The 21,082-nt window shown below is 38.8% G+C and overlaps 1 protein-coding gene across 2 annotated transcripts in view; it reads left to right on the forward strand.

Moving 5' to 3' along the window:
- Positions 1-21,082, forward strand: part of iqck (IQ motif containing K) — a 91,261-nt gene that overhangs the window by 65,789 nt on the left and 4,390 nt on the right. Inside the window, exons 7-9 of one of the 2 annotated variants that reach the window (XM_073060558.1) lie at positions 5,098-5,142; positions 5,226-5,310; positions 15,178-15,292. In XM_073060558.1, the coding sequence (XP_072916659.1) occupies positions 5,098-5,142; positions 5,226-5,310; positions 15,178-15,292 (245 nt within the window). The remainder of the gene's footprint in view (positions 1-5,097; positions 5,143-5,225; positions 5,311-15,177; positions 15,293-21,082) is intronic. The other variant, XM_073060559.1, reaches the window with a different exon arrangement.

Consider the following 21,082-nt stretch of genomic DNA (forward strand, 5'->3'; position numbering starts at 1 on the left):
GTCAGGATAAAAGAGGGTCTGGGGGAACAGCCCCTTTAGACGCACCAGAAGAAACGCTAGAAATCCTGTAACAGCGTAATAGCGAAAACCGGTGGAAAGCCCACGTGCGTCCTTTTCCATTTGCCTCGGAATTGGTGGGCCTTGCCACGGAAGAACGGCTTTAGCTAAAACAAAGGAGAAATCAGCCCCAACGACTCTCGAAGGATTGACATCATAAAAGGAATGGGCAAGTTTTAAACTCTCTCTCTTGACTCCAACCAAAGGCTGCAGCCTGCAGCTTGAATGAACTTGAGTGACTTTTATATTTCCATCGGACAATACATTATCCCCTAGACAATGATAGAGTTATTTCTTACTGATTATTATTATACCCACGCTTTTAGATTTAGAATTGACGACGTATATTATCTGTATGGTTGCATTGATATTATTTTTGTGTATTTTTATCAATAAATACTGTTAAAATAGTACCATCAGACTTCAACGGACCTCTCTATCTTTGCTGGTAAGTGACCCAGTTACGGGGTTCGTAACATATTCCATAACTAGACCATAACTATGGAAACGTGATGTTGGAGGAACACAATCAAAAGTAGATTGGCAATTACAGTGCTGTGTTAAAGTCTTAGTCACATATATGTAGCTGGGGCACCTAAGACTTTGCACAGTACTGTACTTGTCAACATGGAGCAAAGAGTGACAACAGACTGGTAGAACATATGAAGGAGAGGCTTGTAAATCTGGCAGGAGCAAAGAATGCTGGGAATGGCAAGGTAAGAGGCGCATGTGACAGGAGGCAGAGAAGGAGTGCCAGGGGTGGTGGGGGTGGTGATGCAGGTGCAGATCCACCTGCCCTGAGATACCAGGCAAGGTCATTTGATTCCAAACAATTGATTTATGGATCATTGCAGAATGTCTCCCTGTTGCTTCCCTCTCTCTCCCTTCTCCCTTCCCCTTTTCATAACCATGATTAACCTCTCCCTACCCCCTTCCTACCCTCAGTAGGAATATATAGAGACCCAGATCGGAATCAGGTTTATCATCGCCCACATATGTCATGAAATTTGTTTTTTTCTGTGAGAGCAGTACAGCACATACATTAAAATTACTACAGTACTGTGTAAGTCTTCGGTGCCCTAGTTATATTTAAGTGCCTGAGACTTCTACACAGTACTGTATATACTTATTTGTGCAAAGAGAATATAAAAGTAACTGAACAGTAGGATCACTATAATGACAAAAGACTGCAGATCCTGAATTATGGAAAAAAGAACAGAACACTAGAGTAATTCAGTGGGTCAGTGAGGCAAAAAGGTGTTAACATTTCAGCATGAGAGCCAACATGAGGTCTCATTGATGCAGGATCACCATCCCTGACACTGAACAACCAGAAGTTAATATTAGGAATGCTAGGCAGAGTGGAAGGGGGTGGGTGGTGGAGAGGATCACTATTTAAGCAATTTGCTGCAAGAAAGAGGTCAATACTAAGGGAAGAATCTACTTTCTGTGGCTAGCTAATGATGTTAAATCCTGCAATAGCCAGAAAGGGAAACATATTCTGCAAAAATGGATGATACACCTGAAGAATGACAGAGCATTAAAAAAAAGAACAGAACGATGAAAAGATTGATAAGAGTACAAAGATAGCTTGAAATATAGAGTAATAGTAAAACTTTCCATTGACCATGTTGACTTTACCTTGATTTTCTTTCTAAGTGCCTTGCTATAAAATCTTTAATAAAATTTTCTAACATTTTCCCAATGGCAGATGGTAAGTTAATTGGCCTATCAGTTACTGTTTTTGCTTTCCTCTTTTCATGAATGAAGGTATTATATTTTCTATTTTCTAATCTAATGGAACCTTCCTCAAATCTACAGAATTTTGAAAAACTGTAATCAAAACTCACTGTCCTGGCTAACTTTCCCAAGTTCTTCCCTTGCTTACAATCTATTTACAGTACTTCTGGGATGCTACTTATACCTTCTGCAGGGAAGAACTGATGCAAAATATTTATTTCATTGTTTTATATTTATTCATATTGACCAATTTTCTATATGATTAAAATTCACTTTGATCATTCCCTATGCAACTCCCTTGTCAATGTATTCACCCCCCCGCCCCCCAACTAATCTCCCTTCTGGCACTTATCCTTACAAGTGCCACAAGTGCTACACCTGCCCTTCACCTGCTCCCTCACAACCATTCAGGGTCCTAAACAGTCCATCCAGGTGAGACAACACTTCACCTGTGAGTCTGCTGGGATCATCTACTGTGTCTGGTGCTCCCGGTATGGCCTCCTGTGTATTGGTGAGACCCAACGTAGATTGGGAGACCGCTCTGTCCACCAGAAAAAACAGAATCTCCCAGTGGCCACCCATTTTAATTCCACTTCCCATTCCCATTCCCATTTGTCTATCCACAGCCTCCTCCACTGTTGTGATGAGGCCACACTTAGGTTGGAGGAACAACTCATATTCCATATGGGTAGCCTCCAACTTGATGGCATGATCATCAATTTCTTGAACATCCGGTAATGACCCCACCCCTTCACCATTTCCATCCCCTTTTCCCTCTCTCACCTGATCTCCTTACCCACCCATTGCCTCCCTCTGGTGCTTCAACCCCCTTTTGTTTCTTATCTGGCCTTCTGTCTCTTTTACAAATCAACTTCCCAGCTCTTTGCTTCATCCTTCCCCCTTCAGGTTTCACCTATCACCTTGTGCTTCTCTCTCCCCTCCCCTCACCTTTTAAATCTACTCCTCAGCTTTTTCTTTCCAGTCCTGCCGAAGGGCTTTGGCCCAAAACATTGACTGTACTCTTTTCCATAGATGCTGCCTGGCCTGCTGAGTTCCTCCAGCATTTTGAGTGTGTTGCTTGGTCTTAAGAAGTTTAATTCATCATTTGCCTGTCTTACTCTTTTGACTTATGTAGGGGATAAGTCCTATTTGGGGGGGGGGGATTTCAAAAGGTAAATGATTAATTGATTGATTAGGAAATTATAACATTTCCAACCATAATTATTAAGAGTAAATTTGATGTCTATTCCCTTATCATATGTAACTGAAATTATGTTCCCTAACTGCAGATACTGCATTTCCACTATCACTACCTATCTTCAAGTCAGAGAACTTATCATACTGTTTGTTCCAGAGTACAAATTAATCTCCATTTGTCATCATTGGTTTTATTTCAATCACTCCTATAAGGATCATCTTCCTTAAAAAGGTTTGGAGTAAATATGTATCATTATAGTATCATGATTAGTAGTAGCTGAAATCTTCTAATTGGCTTTAAATCCAAGAAGTGAATTAAAGATGCTAAAATGTACTCAAACCATATGTTTATTTTAATCTCTTTTTAGAACTCCTAGCAAAGCTGTTGTTTGTTGCTTTAGTTGATTTTTGGAGAATACCTATGATCATTCCGACAATTAAATTAACTAGTGGAGCTATGAAACTCTCAGAGCAGAAAATGTTTAAACTGCACCAAAGGAATTAATTACCTTGATGATTGCTTTGCTAAGTTTGTAAGTTAACAGATTTTCCTTTTTAAGTTGGTTAACCCTGGTCATGAGGTTATTTTTGAATTTGCAGATTTCAGCAGGTTTTGTTTCAATTACTTGAAATCTAGGAAACAAGATAGTGGATTTGGAAATTGTGTTCAAGTTGTCTTCATACAGTCTGCCAGATCTTTCAAAACGGCTTGCAATTAGTTGGAAGATCTGAAGCTAGAAATTTTATCAGATAGCACAATGTGCAATATGTAATTGAATTTCCTTAAAGATATATTTTTAAAAGCAAATCAAAGGCTAGTATGCAAATTAGTAAGTTTGAGATTTTCAATCAAGTCTTCCATCTGGCACATACAAGCTGTAGGGAAATGCATAGTGGACCTTGGATCTTTGTGTTATGTACCACACAAACAAAACCAGGCCTTCACTGCTGGTGGTATATTTTATTGTTTGTTGAAAAGCCCTGCAACCCCTTATTTTTTATCCCCTGCAAAGGCTTTCTCTTGTTGAAATTCTCTCAACTCTCTTTTGAGGCTGGCTGTTCATCCAACACACGTCTTTTCTGACAACTGACTGTGGCCTCCTTTCTACCACTGCTGATCCCAATGCAAAACTTGTGTTTTTGATTTAGCTTGTAGATGATGCCTCAGGCCATCCTTCTCATTACCCTTTCAGTCCCATACCTACCTTCTTCCATAAAAGCACCTTGTGTGCTACTTGGGAGTGCAGCACAGAGTGCGTATTCAAAATTTGCCGTAGACCTGATGTGTATTAACAATATTCCAGATGCGTAAGTATTCTAATTGTATGCTGTTAGTGAAAAGGGCATTGTTTTATGTAACAATATAGAGGGGGGCACTCATTCATTGTCAATGAATGAAATAGATTTTGTTTCTCATTTGTGGAGTTGTTAGGGTGGTTTCCTTTCAATTTCATTTCTATTTGTAAGGAAATACAGTAGGTTGTTTTTCTATTGAATTGTATGCAAAATCCCAGTGGTCTAATCACTCATGCTTGCTAAATCAATGTGGCCTGGTAAAATCTCTGCATAGTTATATTGTTTAAATTTCTCTAGTGAGGCAAATCAAGTGCATTAGCTAAGTGACCAATTAAAGTTCTTCAGAGTCTGGACTGACACCTTACTGCCCTATTGTCCTGTTTATTATTTATTGTAATGCCTGCACTGTTTTGTGCACTTTATGCAGTCCTGGATAGGCCTGTAGTCTAGTGTAGTTGTGTGTTTTTTTTTCTCTGTGTTGTTTTTTTACGTAGTTCAGTCTAGTTTTTGTACTGAGTCATTTAACAACACCATGGTCCTGAAAAACGTTGTCTCATTTTTACTATGTACTGTACCAGCAGTTATGATTGAAATGACAATAAAAGTGACTTGACTTGACTTATTTAGTTCATTCATCTGTTGTCATGTCTTGTTGGATTTATTTCAAATACTATGATTAAGAAATTGTAGAGAAAATATTAAAGTTGTCTGGATTACTTTATGTGATTATTGTCTATTATTTTGACTGTTAAGCAATCTTGCAGAAAGAAGTAATTTGGTTCAAAATGTAATTTGTTTCCTCCTTAGCTTTCTTCATTCTTTCCTTCCAGAATTTGTTAACACCTTTTTGAGGTAGGATCAAAGAACAATAAATTGTAGAATAACATAACAATAATTTTATAATCAAGAGTTTGCTTGTTTCATTATTTTTTCAGTCCTCGGCCGCCAATCCCTCTATCTCTTTTGTTGTCAGAAGATGAAGCAGCTCTTGTAATTCAGTCCTTCTGGAGAGGATATAGGGTAATATGTTTTACATTCTATTTTTTTACATCTTGCTTTCCTCAATTTCAATAGAAAGGTTACTCTCATAGTACTTATATTGATTTTTACGTAATTTAATAGTTACCATTTCATAAAAATGGACTGCTGGTGTATTTAGTCTTTCCTCTCAGCCAGTAGGTTGTGAGCTCCAGTTCTCCTTCAAAGAATGGAATGTATTTTCTTTACCAACACTTGAATGAAGTATGAGGGAGGGACTGAGTAGCCGGAGGTTTTATGTATAGGTTGTGAAGTTAAACCAAAACCCCTTGTTCTTTAACAGTTAATTGTTAAGTAAAATCCCGAACTACTATTCAAGAAGCACAGGGGTCTTCTTCATGATCTGGCCGACAATAATAACTTTAGCAGCTTAACTAAAACAGTGTCCTAAAGGGCACAGTGCTCAGGGCACATGTCTAAAAAAAAATATAATTCCCTGGAGGCCTTGCACAGCTTAATGTATATTTTAGGCACTTATTTGCAATTTTCTACATATTTTCATGGTTAATTGGGTCATCAGTTAATCGTGGAAGCTGCTTATTTGGGACAACTCGTAAAGAACAAAAACTAGTTGAGAAAATAGCCAAGATTTCCTTTGTTTATTTGGGACACTGTGCTGCTTAATTGGGACAGGAGACTGCTGCTGAACAGTTTCCGACTAGTGTCAGTTGCATGTGCTTCACTGTGCTTCAAGTGAACAGTTTTTAAATAGTGTCAGTTGTATGTGTTTGTATTAAAAAATCTGTGATTTTTGTCATGATGGATGGTGAAAAGTAAGCAGTAAGACATTCAGAATTGTTTTGCTCACTGCATTTTCAAGTATTTGGGCTTGGGGATATGAGAATGGCTGGGAATGAAAATAAAACAATTTCGCTACTTCAGCAAGTTAGAAGCTATGAAGAATTTGAAGGTACCAACAATCATCTTGAATGCCACAATGAAAATTTAGATTTGGAGGATGCAATGCAATCATCAAAAGCATTGTATGAAGGCACTCCATTGTCTGCACTGAAGATGAAGTGTGGCTGTTAGACACTATACCATGCTTAGATCGAAACATTTTTAAATAGTGTCAGTTGCATATGCTTGTGTTATGTTATTCATTTGGGCCGACCAACGGCGAATTAAAAAGCAGTGATTTTTGACACTACTTAATGCAGGAAGGCAATGAAGACAATCCATTATTTGCAATAGATGTCTGCGCTGATTTCTTATATGGCATAGTCATAGAGAGATGCCACACAGAAACAGGCCCTCGGCCCATCTAGTCCATGCCAAAAGCATTTAAACTGCCTACTCACAATGACCTACACCTGGATCATAGCCCTCTATATCCCTACTATCCATGTATCTACCCGAACTTCTCATAAACATTGGAATCAAGCCTGCAATAACCACTTGTGCTGGCAGCTCATTCCACACTGAGTGAAAACGTTTCCTCTCATGTTCCTCTTAAACTTTTCACCTCTCACCTTTAAGCCATGACCTCTGGTTGTACTCCCACCCAACCTCAGTGGAAAAAGCCTGCTTGCATTTACCCTATCTATACCTCTATCAAATCTTCTCTCAATCTTCTATGTTCTAAAGAATACAGTTCTAACCTATTCAATCCTTCCTCATAACTCGGATCCTTCAGACCTGGCAACATCCTTGTATATCTTCTCTGCACTTTTTCAATTTGTTTACAACTTTCCTGTAGGTAGGTGACCAAAACTGCACACAATACTTTAAATTAGGCTTCGCCAATGTCTTATACAACTTCAATATAACATTGCATCTTCTCAATACATTGATGTATGAAGGCTAATGTGCCAAAAGCTTTCTTTATGACCCTATCTATCTGTGATGCCACTTTCAATGGACTATGGACCAGTATTCCCATATCCCTTCGTTCTACCACACTCCTCAATGCCCTACCGTTCACTGTTCTAGACCTACCCTGGTTGGTCCCAGTGAAGTGCAAAACTTTGCACTTGTCCGCATTAAATTCCATCTGCCACTTATCAGCCCATTTTTCCAACTGATGCAGATCCCTCTGCAAGCTCTGATAGCCTTTCTTATTGTCCACTACACCCTCCATTTTGGTGTCTTCTGTAAAATTTGCTGATCCAATTAACCACACCATCATCCAGATCATTGATATAGATGACAGACAACAGAGGACCCAGCACCAATCCCTGTCAGAGAGGCAACCCTCTACTACCACTCTCTGGCTTCTCTGACAAAGCCAATTGCTAATCCAGTTTTCTACCTCATCCTGGATTCTGAGCAACTGAATCTTCTTGACCAGCTCCCACGTGGGACCTTGTCAAATGCCTTACTAAAGTCCATTTAGACAATATCCATTGCCTTGCCTTCATCCAGTTTCCTGGTAACTTCCTTGAAAATATCTATAAGATTGGTTAGGCATGATCTACCACTCGTGAAGCCATGCTGACTATACTTAATCAGTTCAGGTCTATCCAAATACTTACATATCCAATCCCTAAGAATATCTTCCAATAATTCTCCCCCCACTGATGTCAGACTCTCTAGCCTATACAGTAATTGGCTGGTTTCTGTCCAGAGCCTTCTTAAACAGTGAAACAACATTGGCTAACCTTCAATCTTCTGGTGCCTCTCCTGTTGCTAAGGATGTTGCAAATATCTCTGCTAGGGCCTCCGTAATTTCTGCTCTTGCTTCCCATAGATTCTGAGGGAACACTTTGTCAGACCCTAGGGATTTATTCACCCTGATTTGCCTCAGGGTAGCATAAAACTCCTTCTTTGTAATCTGTACAAGGTCCATGAAATTGATGCCGCTTTGCCTCACTTCTATAGACTCTATCTGTCTCCCGAGTAAATACAGATGCAAAAAATGCATTTAAGGTCTCCCCCATCTGTTTTGGCTGCACACCTGGATTACTATTCTAGTCTCCCAGAGGATCAATTTTGTCCCTAGCAACCCTTTTGCTTTTAACATACCTATAGGATCCCTTAGGATTCCCTTTCGCCTTGTCTGCTGGAGCAACTTCATGCCTTCTTTTAGCCTTCCTGATTTCTTTCTGAAGTGTTCGCTGGGATTTCTTGTACTCCATAGGCATCTCATTTGTTCCTACTTGCCTATACCTGCTATGCAACTCCGTTTTGCTCTTAACCAGGATCTCAATATCTCTTGAAAACCAAGCTCCCTTACACTTGTTATCTTTACTTTTTATTCTGACAGGCACATGCATGATTTGTACTCTCAGAATTTTGTTTTCGAAGGCCTCCCACTTTCCAAGTACACCTTTGCCAGACACAGTCAGTCCCAATCCACACTCGCCAGATCATTTCTGATGCCATCAGAATTGGCCTTTTTCCAATTTAGAATCTCAACTTGCAGACCATACCCATCTCTTTGCATATTTACTTTGAAACTAATAGCATTGTGGTCACTGGATGCAAAGTGTTCCCCTACACAAACTTCTGTCACATGTCCTGAGTGGTTCCCTAAGAGCAAATCCAGTATCACACACTCTCTTATTGGAACTTCTATGTACTGATAAAGGAAACTTCCTTGAACACATTTGACAAACTCTATCCCATCTAGTCCTTTGACAGTATTGGATTCCCAGTCAATATGTGGAAAGTTAAAGTCTCCTACTCTAACATCCTTATGTTTCTTACAACAATTTGCAATGTCATTACAAATTTGTTCCTCTAACTCCCTAGGATCATTAGTAATCATTAGGTCAGTAATATAGCCCCAGTAATGTGGTCATACCTTTCTTACTTCTCAGTTCCATCAATAACTTCTCACTACTTGAGTTCTCCAGATTGTCCTGACGGAGCACTGCCGTTGACACTTTCCCTGATTAGTAATGCCATCCCTCCTCTTTTAATCCCTCCTGCTTTGTCACATCTAAAACAACAGAATGCCTGAATATTGAGCTGCCAGTCCTGACCCTCCTGCAGCCAAATCTCACTAAAGGCTACGATGTCATAATTTCAGGTGTTGATCCATGTCCTGAGCTCACCCACCTTTCCTACAATACTTCTGGCATTGAAATATATGCATCCTAGGACACTGTTTACAACATGTTCAACCTTTTGATGCCTGACTTTGTCTGAGGTCTTACCAACATCTGTCTCCACAATCTCTTCACTAACTGTTCTGACACTCTGGCTCCCATCCCCCCTGCAAGTCTAGTTTAAATGCCACCATGCAGCATTAACACACCTTCCCTCTCGCTAGGGTATTAGAACCCTTCCGTTTCAGGTGCAAATCATCCATTTTGTACAGGTCCCACCCTCCCTGGAAGAGAGCCCAGTGATTCAAAAATCTTATGCCCTCCTTCCTACATCAACTCCTTAGCCACATGTCAAACTGTATAATCTTTCTAGTTGTGGCCTCACTGGGATTAGAACCCTGAAAATCCTGCTCTTTAACTTAGCAGCTACCTCCCTATGCAGAACCTCGTCACTTGTCCTACCCATGTCATTGGTATCTACATGAACCATGATCTCTGGCTGTTCACTCTCCCACTTAAGAATGCTGAGGACTTGATACAATATATCCCAGGCCCTGGCACCCAGGAGGCAACATACCATCTGGGAATCTTGTTCTAGCCCACAGAAGCTCTTGTTCTTTCCCCTAACTAACCAATCCCTTATCACAACAGTGTGCCTCTTCTGCCCCCTTCGCTTCTGAGTCACAGTAGTTTAGCAATTCTGTAAGGTTTAGCAATTTCTCTGAAAGTGTAATTTTGGATGGGTATTTATTTTTTAAATTTTGATTCATAGTGTAATTTTGAATTTGTTGCTTTGTGTTATTAACTTTCCTACAAATATAAACTTTTGTGATTGCCATTGGTTACTCACCAAATTAAGTTATTTGAGCTGTTCTATAAAGAAAAACCCACATACTTTCAATCAAGTCAGTTTTATGTCATTTGTAAAAGGACAGGCACATAGATTCAGACAATACACAATATAAGTTGTACATACATTGTACATAACTTATACAAGGCAAATGAAGAGAGTAAAAAGACTTACAAAATAAAACATTAGTGGAAACAAAACATAATTAGGGACATGGTAATATTTCTCTGCTGAGGTAGAATTAAAGTTGTTCAGATCAGTTTAGGAGCATGATGGTTGTTGGAAAGTAGCTGTTCCTGAACCTGATGGTATGAGACTTGGGGCTTCGCTCCCTCCTGTCTGACGCTAGCAGCAAGAAGAAGACTCCAAATGTTGGGATCCTCGAGAATAGATGCCTTCTTGAGATAGCACTTGTAGATGCTGTCAGTGGTAGGAAGGGCTGGGCCTGTGATGGACCAGACTGTATCTATTGTTCTCTGCAGCCACTTGCATTCCTTTTTATTGTAATTGCTGTACCAGGATATAGTGCATCTGTAGACATTTGTTGGAGTATTTGGTGACATGCCTAATCTCCTTACACTTCTAAGAAAGTAGAGTTCTATATTTTCTTTAAACCATCTTCTGGAAAGTTAGCCATAATATTTTCTGTTTTTTTTTAGTATATTAAATTGGAATAATATTAATTGAAAGTTGTTAAGACAGTGACTGCTAAGGTTCTTTAAACTGAACAAAATGGTGTCAATTTGACACTGGTAGATAAATTAGTAATAACTGCAGTTTATTGATACATTTATTAGAAAAAGCAGATATTGTTTATAATACTTAAACAGAAAATGTACACAGATTAAATAGGCAAGCATAAGTAACCTAAATGGCACTGAAACATGGAATCTAGTGGACTATTGGGAATGAAAGTCATATTTCTATAGCAATAAATGCAGTGTAATATAGAATGCAAAGCTGTATCTCCAGGGCAGTTTAAAACTGCCTGAAGGCTGCATTTTCCCACTGAGTATTATATAACTGAGCTGTGACATTGAAATAACTGCAGTGTACTGTGTATTGTCCCTGCATTGAGATTTCTGTTTGATGTTCATCTGTGGATGTTTATACTCTACCTTGCATCAGTTATCACTGTTGGATGTCTGTCACTGAATTTTAAAACCATATTTTTAACAGCTTTTCATAAAGCTGTGTATCTTACTTTCAATGAAACATGCAGTTGACAATTCATTAATTATCTGTAGTTAATAGTTGCTGCATAATATTGACATTTTGTTTCTAAAATTAAAAAAACAGGAAGTAACACAGAATTATCATGGTCCTAAAGGCCTGGATGTACCTATCGAAGAACCTAAGAAATAGAAGGAGAAGTAGACCATTTGGCCAACTCGTGTGTGGTCTCCACTAAGATCAAGGATTATATTTTACTTTTCTGCCAATTTCCTCCACTAATCTCAAGCTTTTTGCTTTCTGTTATATATAAATTCTATCTATCAACCTTGAAAACACTGACTCACTGGTCCTCCAAAGCTCTCTTGTGTTGGAGAATTTCAAAGATTCACTACCTTCTGGGTGAAGAAGCTTTTTATGCCTCTCCTGAATGGGTAATCCTTATTCTGAGACCATGCACCTGTTCCTTGCTCAGGCAGGGGAATATTAACTTTTAACTTTAACAATATAAGTCCGGTAGGCTTAATATCTCCTCATATAACAAACACACCATCCCAGGAGTCTACCTAGTGAAGCTTCACTGCCCTCCCTCATTCACAGGTGCATCCTTCCTTTGTTAGGGATTCCAAAAATACACATAGTATCCCAGATGTAGCTTCACCAGAACTTTGCACAATTAAAGCATGATGCATTTACTTTTGTTTTCAAATCCCTTTGCATTAAAAGTATCATATTGTTTGACTTCCTAATTGCTAGTTCCACCTCATGTTAACATTCAGTGATTGGTATACAAGGATACCCAAAACACCAATACATGTCTTTTCACCATTTACAGCTGAAGAAATATGATATTACTATTTTTCTCCAACAGTGAATGACATGTGATTTTCCAAATTTTATTGTATCTGCTGCGACCTTCTTAATTCATTATAAGCTGTCTGCATTTTCGTGTAATACTGATTCTTGCATTCCAACACTAGTGACAGCTTCATAACCTAAAATTGATCCATTTATTACAATTCTGTCAACAAGTTCTTATTTTAGCCCAATACTGTGTGTAATTTCTTGTGTGGCAACTTTATTGAAATTCTCTGCTGGAAATTTGGGTATCTTGGCAGTCTAAGAAACTTAATTCTGTGGCAAATAATATTGTCCCTCAGAAAAGGGCATGAATGTGACTTAAGCTTTTGTTTTGCTAGGAAATAATCTGTCATTGAAGATACTGCCTTTAAATAAAAAGTTTGCTAGAGTAATATGGGACATAGTGATGTGTGAAAGTGGCCCAAGGTGATCAGGCTCTGATGTTTCTTCCACCTGTAAGGAATTGGTTAGCCTCTGCTCAGTGGTTTCTTAACATAGAAACGTAGAAATCTACAGCACATTACAGGCCCTTCAGCCTACAATGTTGTGCCAACCATGTAACCTACTCTAGAAACTGCCTATAATTTCCCCAACTGCATTGTTGGGGGGGGGGAAAAGCTCTATTTTTCTAGGCTCCATACACCTATCTAAGAGTCTGTTAAAAGACCCTATTGTATCCTCTTCTACCACTGTCGCTGGCAGTGCATTCCTTGCACCCACCACTCTCTGTGTGAAAAATTTATCTCTGACATTCCCTTTGTACCTACTTCCAAGCACCCTAAAACTACGCCCCCTTGTGTTAATCATTTCAGCCCTGGGAAAAAGCATCTGGCTATCTACAGGATCAATACGTCTCATCATCTTATACGCCTCTCATCATCTAATACACCTCTATCAGGTCACCTCTCACCCTCCGTCACTCCAAGGAGAAAAGGCCAAGTTCACTCAACCTATTCTCATAAAGCACGCTCTCCAATTCAGGCAACACCCTTGTAAATCTCCTCTGCACTCTCTCAATAGTATTCATATCCTTCCTGTAGTAGGGTGACCAGAACTGAACACAGTACTGCAAATAAGGTCTAACTAGGGTCTTATATAGCTGTAACATTACCTCATGGCTCTTGAACTCAATCCCACTGTTGATGAACACCATACGCCTTCTTACCGACACTGCCAACCTGCGCTTCAGCTTTGAGTGTTCTGTGGACACGGACTCCAAGGTCTCGCTGATCCTCCATACTACCAAGAGTCTTACCATTAATGTTATACTCTGTCTTTAAATTTGACCTACTGAAATGAACCACTTCACACTTATCTGGGTTGAACTCCATCTGCAACTTGTTAGCCCAGTTGTGCATCCTATCGATGTCTGGCTGTAACCTCTGACAACCCTCCAGACTATCCAATAACAGCCCCAACTTTTGTGTCATCAGCAAACTTATTAACCCACTCTTCTACTTCCTCATCCAGCTCATTTGTAAAAATCACAAAGAGGAAGGGTCCTAGAACAGATCCCTGTGAAAAACCACTGGTCGCCATCATACATGCAGAATATGAACCATCTTCAACCACCCTTTGCCTTCTGTGGGCAATTCATTTGGGCAATCCACAAAGCAAGGTCCCTTTGGATCCCATGCCTCCTTACTTTCTGTATGAGCCGTGCATGGGGAACTATATCAAATGCCTTACTGAAATCCATATACACTACATCCACTGCTCTACCTTCATCAATGTGTCTTGTTATATCCTTAAAGAATTCGATCAGGCTTGTAAGGCAGAACCTGTCCTTCACAAAGCGTTGATGACTATCACTAATCAGATTGTCTCTCCAAATGCTCCAACAACTTACCCACCACTGAAGAAAGACTCATTGGTCTATAACTTCCTGAGATATCTCTATTCCCTTTCTTGAACAAAGGGACAACATTTGCAGCCTTCCAATCCTTCTGTCCCTATTGATGATGCAAAGATCATCACCAGAGGCTCAGCAATCTCCTCCCTCGCATCCCCAGTAGCCTGGGGTGTATCTCGTCTGGTGTCGGTGACTTATCTCTCTTGATTCCTTAGTCTATTTCTATTGGGTCTTCTCCACCATCATAAAGCACTTCCTTCAGTCTCTTATTCCCTGACGGCAGATAAAGTACATTTGAGATAAAAGAGTACCAAGTAGTCTGTTTAAGGTAACAATGTTGACTTTGATGTACTTAAGAATATAATTTGAACAGTTGGTTTCATTGAAGTCTGACTATTTCCTGCTATTGTACATGTACCAAGTTTGTTCCAGCAATTCACCAACATTCCAGCATTCTTGGCACCTAATGACCATTTTATTCATATTAAGCACCTCCAATAGACCACAACTCAAGTCTTTATGCTCATGGAATTGCAAGAAATGTCAATAAAATAAAGATGGAATTGCTGGAAACACTAAGGTAGCATGTGTGGAAAGTGGGACAGAGTTAATATTTCAGGATGAAGATCCTTCTTCATAAGTGGAAAGCAGAGAAAACAAGTTAGTTTGTCCAAAAAACTTACTTTGATACTTGAAATCCCCATTTCATTCTTATTCTGACTTCACTGAATATGGCGTCTGCACTGTTAGAAAAAGGCCCAACAGAAGCACGAAGAACTTCCTAACTGCCACATTATGTCATCTGGTCTCACTCTATCAGATGTATTCCTTTGCTCTACCCATCCCTGCCCCATCTTTACTGCTGTGAAACTAGCTTGTTTGCTTTCTTTTCCTGTTCTGACAAATAGAATCTAAGATCTCAAATTTAAATGTTTCTCTTTCCACAGATGCTGCCTGCTCTCCTAAATGATTCCATCATTTCCTGTTTTTATTTCCAACTGAATTTTTAAAAAAATTTCCATTTTTCTGCATAAGTAATCAAAAGGACCAGCACTCTCTTTAAACTGAAATAAGATGAGTAATGCCACATTTAGCTATTTTTCTGATTTTTATTATTAAAGGTTCGCTGTGACCCAGAGATACAAGAGCTTCGCCAGTGGCAAAGAGAATTGAGAGAAGAAAACAGAGGTTATACTAAAAAGATCATTAAATTTTGGGCTGATCAGGAATCTAAAGGTAAGATGAGTTTGTATTAATGATTATACAAAAGTGCATTGTATCCCTCTCTTCTGAATATCACAAAAAACATCACATTTAAATGTCATTCAACTTGGTGGCTTCCTGAGGTGCCAAGTAAAGAAATGAATCGCTTCCTGCAGCATATTTGGATTGGAAAGTTAATGTAATATGTTTCATGCTTCACGATAACCTTATTATGGAACATAAAAACCCAAGTCAACCCTATAATACAAATCTAAGTTAGCATTCACTAACATTAAACAATCCTGATGAAGCTCTGCCAGTTAGTCATTATTGCAATGTCATTGTGGTTCTAAATGGAATTATTCACAGATTTTCAATGCAAGATTATAAGGGAGAAAAGATGTTGGAATTAGTTATTTTTAACAAATGGGATTTAAAATTATCAGCAACACACACGAAATGCTGGAGGAACTTAGCAGGCCAGACAGCATCTATGGAAAAGAAGATATTTCAGGCTAAACCCTTCATCAGTGCTGGTGTGCTGGTGATGAAGGGTCTTGGCCTGAAATGTTGACTGTTTACTCTTTTCCATAGATGCTGCCTGCCCTTCTGTGTTCCTCCAGGATTTTGTGTGTGTTGCTTGGATTTCCAGCACTTGCAGATTTTCTTGTGTTTTTAAAAATTATAAGTTGCTCTTCGTTGTTCTTTGGTATAAACTGGCAGAGTGGTTGGTCTTAAAGAACTTTGGGAGTGGAAATTACCCAATCCAAAGAAAGGATGTTTACTATTGTATAGATGCCCTATGAATCAAGGTACATCTACTCAACAATCATGCAAATAACAATATTTTTACTACATTTTCTGTGGGAGTTTCTGTAAGCACCAAGGACCCAAAGAGCATAGAAATGTAGCCAAGAAAATGGCCACATTCATCCCACCCCAATAAAAATAAGGATTTTGAAGTTCAGTTGTGTAACATGTTTTTGTGGGGTTTTTTTCCTGTCAGTTTTCTGTCAGTATGTCAGTTTTGAAATGTGATTGATTACGTAATGTGCCACATGAAATTGAATGTGTTTTTCATATCTACGTCTTAAGAAGTGTTATTAAATGGTAGCAAACCAATCCATGTTTGATAGTGTTGTTACAAGGCAAACTGAAGAAACTGTTTGTTCCCAGTTAGAAAAGGATTACCAGAAGTACATCAGTGTGTTCAAGCACTTGTTAAGGGTCCTTTTCTTATCTGAGGTAGTGTCAGGAATTCTTCCAATGAAGCAAATAACTTTCTTTGGTGGGTGAGTTGTGTGGTCCATACACTTCAATGCTTATTCTGTGCATTCATGTGCCTTACCCCAATGTCAAATCATCTTGCTGGTGCGGGATACCTGAGCCTTTCTCCATCCAACCATTCATGCATTCAGATGTTCCCAGTCAGGCCATCAGGCTAAGGATGCCTCCTCAGCCAATGAGACTTATCATTTACCTGCTACAGGCACATATGGGCTCCATTTATGTGCTATAATGACATAGGGACAAGTTGCCGTTAAGAACAATTATTTTAGCAAGTGCTCACTAATGGTAATAATTTGACAAATCTGTGAATATGTAACTAATAGCATATGTGTTAATCTTTCATCTCCAAACGGCTGGCCCTAGCTAGAGAGATTTCTTCTATCCTCAATGCAATGTAAATATCTTTATAAAAAAATACATCTGTAATATCACCAAAAATAGTTTTTATAGTTAAGTAGAATGAAATTTCCTACCACCAGGTTTCATTTACTCAGAAATTAAAGTTTGATAGCAGCCTTCAATAAAATAGAAATGGGCAAAATGATGTTTTTCTGTGTGCTACATTTTGCTGTAAATGGCAAATCAAGAGAACCATGAACATATGTCAAGTTTGATATTTAAAAAAAATCAGCATAGTTCATGCACAGAATCAAATGTATAATTTGTTTTGTGCAAACAGCTTACCGAATTTAGTATGCTTGCAGATACTTTTTTTTAACATCGCAATCCCTCGGGGGCCTCAGCACTTAAGAACATGCACTCCTTTATGCAGAGAAAACAACATACACCATAGCTGACACAGAGGGCAGAGTGACTTTTACGGAGAAGGCAGAGAGCTCCATTTGAAGTCTAGGGACTGCAAGAGAGGTCCTTTGTGCCAGGGTTATCATGAAACCCACCAGGGCAGCTTTTCAATAAAGTTGCCCAGGTCATTCATAGTATATTCAGCAATGAGAATGGAGAAATGATGGAAAATATTTCAAGATCTCATAAGATTTATCAAAGTGAGTTTCTTAATCATTTCAGTAGTTTCCCTTCACGGAGTTCTCTGCTACACTATCACCAAACTGCAAATGACTGGACAAAATAACTCATAAAAACACATACTATTCCTAACTCTACCACCCTCTCTTATTAAAATGGCCACAATCAAGCTCTGTTTATTGTCGTCATCTTGGCAATTACTGTTGAATCAGGCACCAGAATCCAAACCTCACAGCTCCTTCCCCTAGTTCTTGTGTGTCTCTCAAGTGTGCGACAGCTTTAGTTGGATTCCTGATGAGTAAGAGGAGCCAGGTTAGGTTGGGGTAATCTTTGTTCTGCAAAATCTCTGCCCTCAGCTCTCACTCTCTCCAAGGTGGATATATCATGGATACTGGCAGAAAACATGGTATTCACCATGTGGAAAAGCTTTGAGTGATCCATCTGAAATAGTTAATGAGAAAGTCAGGTTTATAAACCATAAACTCATGAGTTGCTGCCTTTACTTGTGGGAGGTCATTAATGCTGACAAATCCTAAGTTAAAACAGATGAATTCAGTCCTCTTTGAATTGCACGCCTGTGTCGCTTTTGAAACTTTAAAGTGTGTAGCTAGTTATGAAACATGTCAGAGGTCTGCTGTCGAGGCTTGAAAAAGTCACGTGATGAGGAAGCTGAGTGGGAGTCATCTTGTCCTCCATGGAGAAAGAATCCGGGCATAAGACTGCATCTAGAAATTGTTTGCCCCTGGCAGGACCAGTAAATATCATAGCAATGTCTTCAATATTCATTGTTGTTGGAATCAATAGGTGAACAACTGCATTGTGCAAAAAGCACTTGTAATCTTCGTGTACCAAGAAAGATTACTGAAAACCTTGCAAATACTTTTCTTATATAAAAGCAACTGTCCAATGAGTGTCCTTTCAAGTAGATAGACCACTAATGAACTAATGCAATGTACTCCTGATGGTACTGAACCATGAAAGAGCTAAGTTGCACACAAAAGATCATGTTATTCATAGTGGAGAAGAAAAGCATTGGATATATTGATGATGTCATCTGGAGCACTCAATATGCTGGTTAAATAACAGATGCAATGGATGAATTGCACCTGGAGCTGCCTGTTCGTTTCCTGATGGGGCAAATGTCTTGGAGAAATATGCATAAACATTTGAAAATATCCTCAAAATTGTCTCTCTTTGTGTGATTTAATGGATTTTATCTCATCCTAGGTGCTTTTAGAGTCACATTTCTCTATAAAGACAAGTAATTGTACAGATGCATGAAATCCAGAGTAAAACTCACAAAGATCTGGAGGAACTCAGCAGGTCAGGCAGCATCTATGGCTGAGACTGAGGCCTGATGAAAGGTGTCAGCCTGAAACATTGACTGTTTATTCCTCTCCATAGATGCTGCCTGACCTACTGAATTCCTCCAGCATTTTGTGTATGTCTTCATAAAGTCCCCTTTTCCATGCATGATAATCTGTTCATTATAGCATACTGTATTGGAACCTTAATAAAGAACAGATGATGCTGTATTTGTCCTAACATGGAAGTAGCAAACTTGACTTCTATGATTTTTCGTTTGTTATAATATGCTATGCTTGGCTAAATAATGCCAATGCAATTTGACCTTATGCCTTTTATATGCTGTTTATGTATGTTGTCTCTCCGCATAAAGCTACTGCAGTCTCAGTGAGGACCAGTGTCAGCTGCTATTTTCAGCTGTTGTATTAAATATCTCGTGAAAGCCAGAGTTCAGGTTTCACTGAGTCAGACCCTGTTTTGAATCCACATTCTTCAAGGGCAGAAGATGGTTGTGTTCATTTAACTTTTAAAGCTGTGAGTCCCTTAAAGGTTTTTAAAATTAATTCTGTCTTGGAATCCAATAGTAAAGTGACTACTTATTGGTCACCCGTAGCTGTTCTTGAAGGTAGGGTACAGCAGCTGTCTCGCTCTGTTGTAGCCTTTATGGCAAAAATACTCAACACAGTGGTGGTCCGGTCAAGTATCAAGCCAACTCTGATTCACAAGAAAGAATTTGGTACTGACACAGATAGAAAAAAATGGATTGTTCAGGATGTTAGTATCCAATGGCACACCTAGGAGTGGAAAACAAGCAGAGGAAGAAATGTGTAACTAAAAATACATTGCATAAAAATATTGAATGCGCAATGGTGGCAAGCAAACAAATATCTCAGAAAGTGACTGAAGAGTGGGTTTGACCTCCAAGAATGTTCAAGGTGCTTGACTAAAACATCGATCTGATTGAGGACCAATCATTTCCCTCCATAGATGCTGCCTGACCTACTGAGTTCCTCCAACATTTTGTTTTTTTGCTGAAGATTTCCAGTATCTGCAGAATCTGCTGTGTCTCAGTTACATGGTCCAATTTATTACAGATTGCTGCCTAAGGGAGATGACAAAGACCATCTATACGAGGAGAGATGACTCCAAAACACTTATTAAACATTAGTCCCTTGGGTGAGACAGTAGAACAGCAAGCAAGAATTTGCATTTCTATTGCACTTTATGTGCTTAAGTTATTTTAAAATCTTTCACAGAACACTAAGTATAATCAGATTTTCAATGTGTAAATGAATTAACCAGTTTGATCACTGATTAACTGTCAGAAATGGATATAAGATTAAAATATTATCTGGATTCTACAATATTGTAGCAGGGTAGAAAAGTATTCTTGTGTAACACTCACTCTAGGAGCTTGAACTCATGATTTGAAACTCATGCATTGAAACTCGTAACATTAATGCCAAGCAAAAAAAAATCAAGGTTTTCACAGGGCAAGTAGGGGATCTGGGTTGGTGGGAAATGGCTCTTTTTAATCAAGAAGGCATGGTGTCTGCTGGCAGATACTTCATGATGTCCAAATCTATTCTGCGATGTTACTCACAGAGATTTCTGGTGCAAAACAGATGTTTTGTTCCAAATGTATCACCTTAAATAAATTTATAATTAAACATAAAATTACAAATTATATTGTACACTAAATTGGATGGGTTGTATCATAATGCTACAAGCAGTCAACTCCAAAGAAAACATTTTTGGTTGTAATTAATCAAGCTCCTTAAGATTTTTGAATTTTAAGCCCTTATTATGCATTTTGTGGAAGTAGTGCATTATCTTCGACTTTGTTAGTATGATTGCCCTTGATCTCAAGACAGGGCATGAGTGTAAATGGCATTTAAGGAGCTTTGGTAAAACTGAAATCAGTGGGCATCAGAGGGGAAAAATTTGCAAAGGATGCAGTTGCTTGAGGTTAATCATTTTTATCTCCAGGATATCAACACAGTTCATTAGCTATTTCAATCATCTGAGCAGAGATGATAATATACACTGATGAGTGCACCATATTTGATTCTATTTGTAGCTCCTTAAAAATTTAAGCAGTCTGTGCCTGCAGGCAATCAGAGGCAATTGACAGGTGTATACTGATAAGGGTTAAGTATCAAGTGAAAAAAAATGCCAGCAATGATCATCTCTAACACGAAAATATAGCACACTACCCCTGGACATTCAATGACTTTAGCATTC

Source organism: Hemitrygon akajei, chromosome 11, assembly GCF_048418815.1.
Source record: "Hemitrygon akajei chromosome 11, sHemAka1.3, whole genome shotgun sequence".
Taxonomy (NCBI): domain Eukaryota; kingdom Metazoa; phylum Chordata; class Chondrichthyes; order Myliobatiformes; family Dasyatidae; genus Hemitrygon; species Hemitrygon akajei.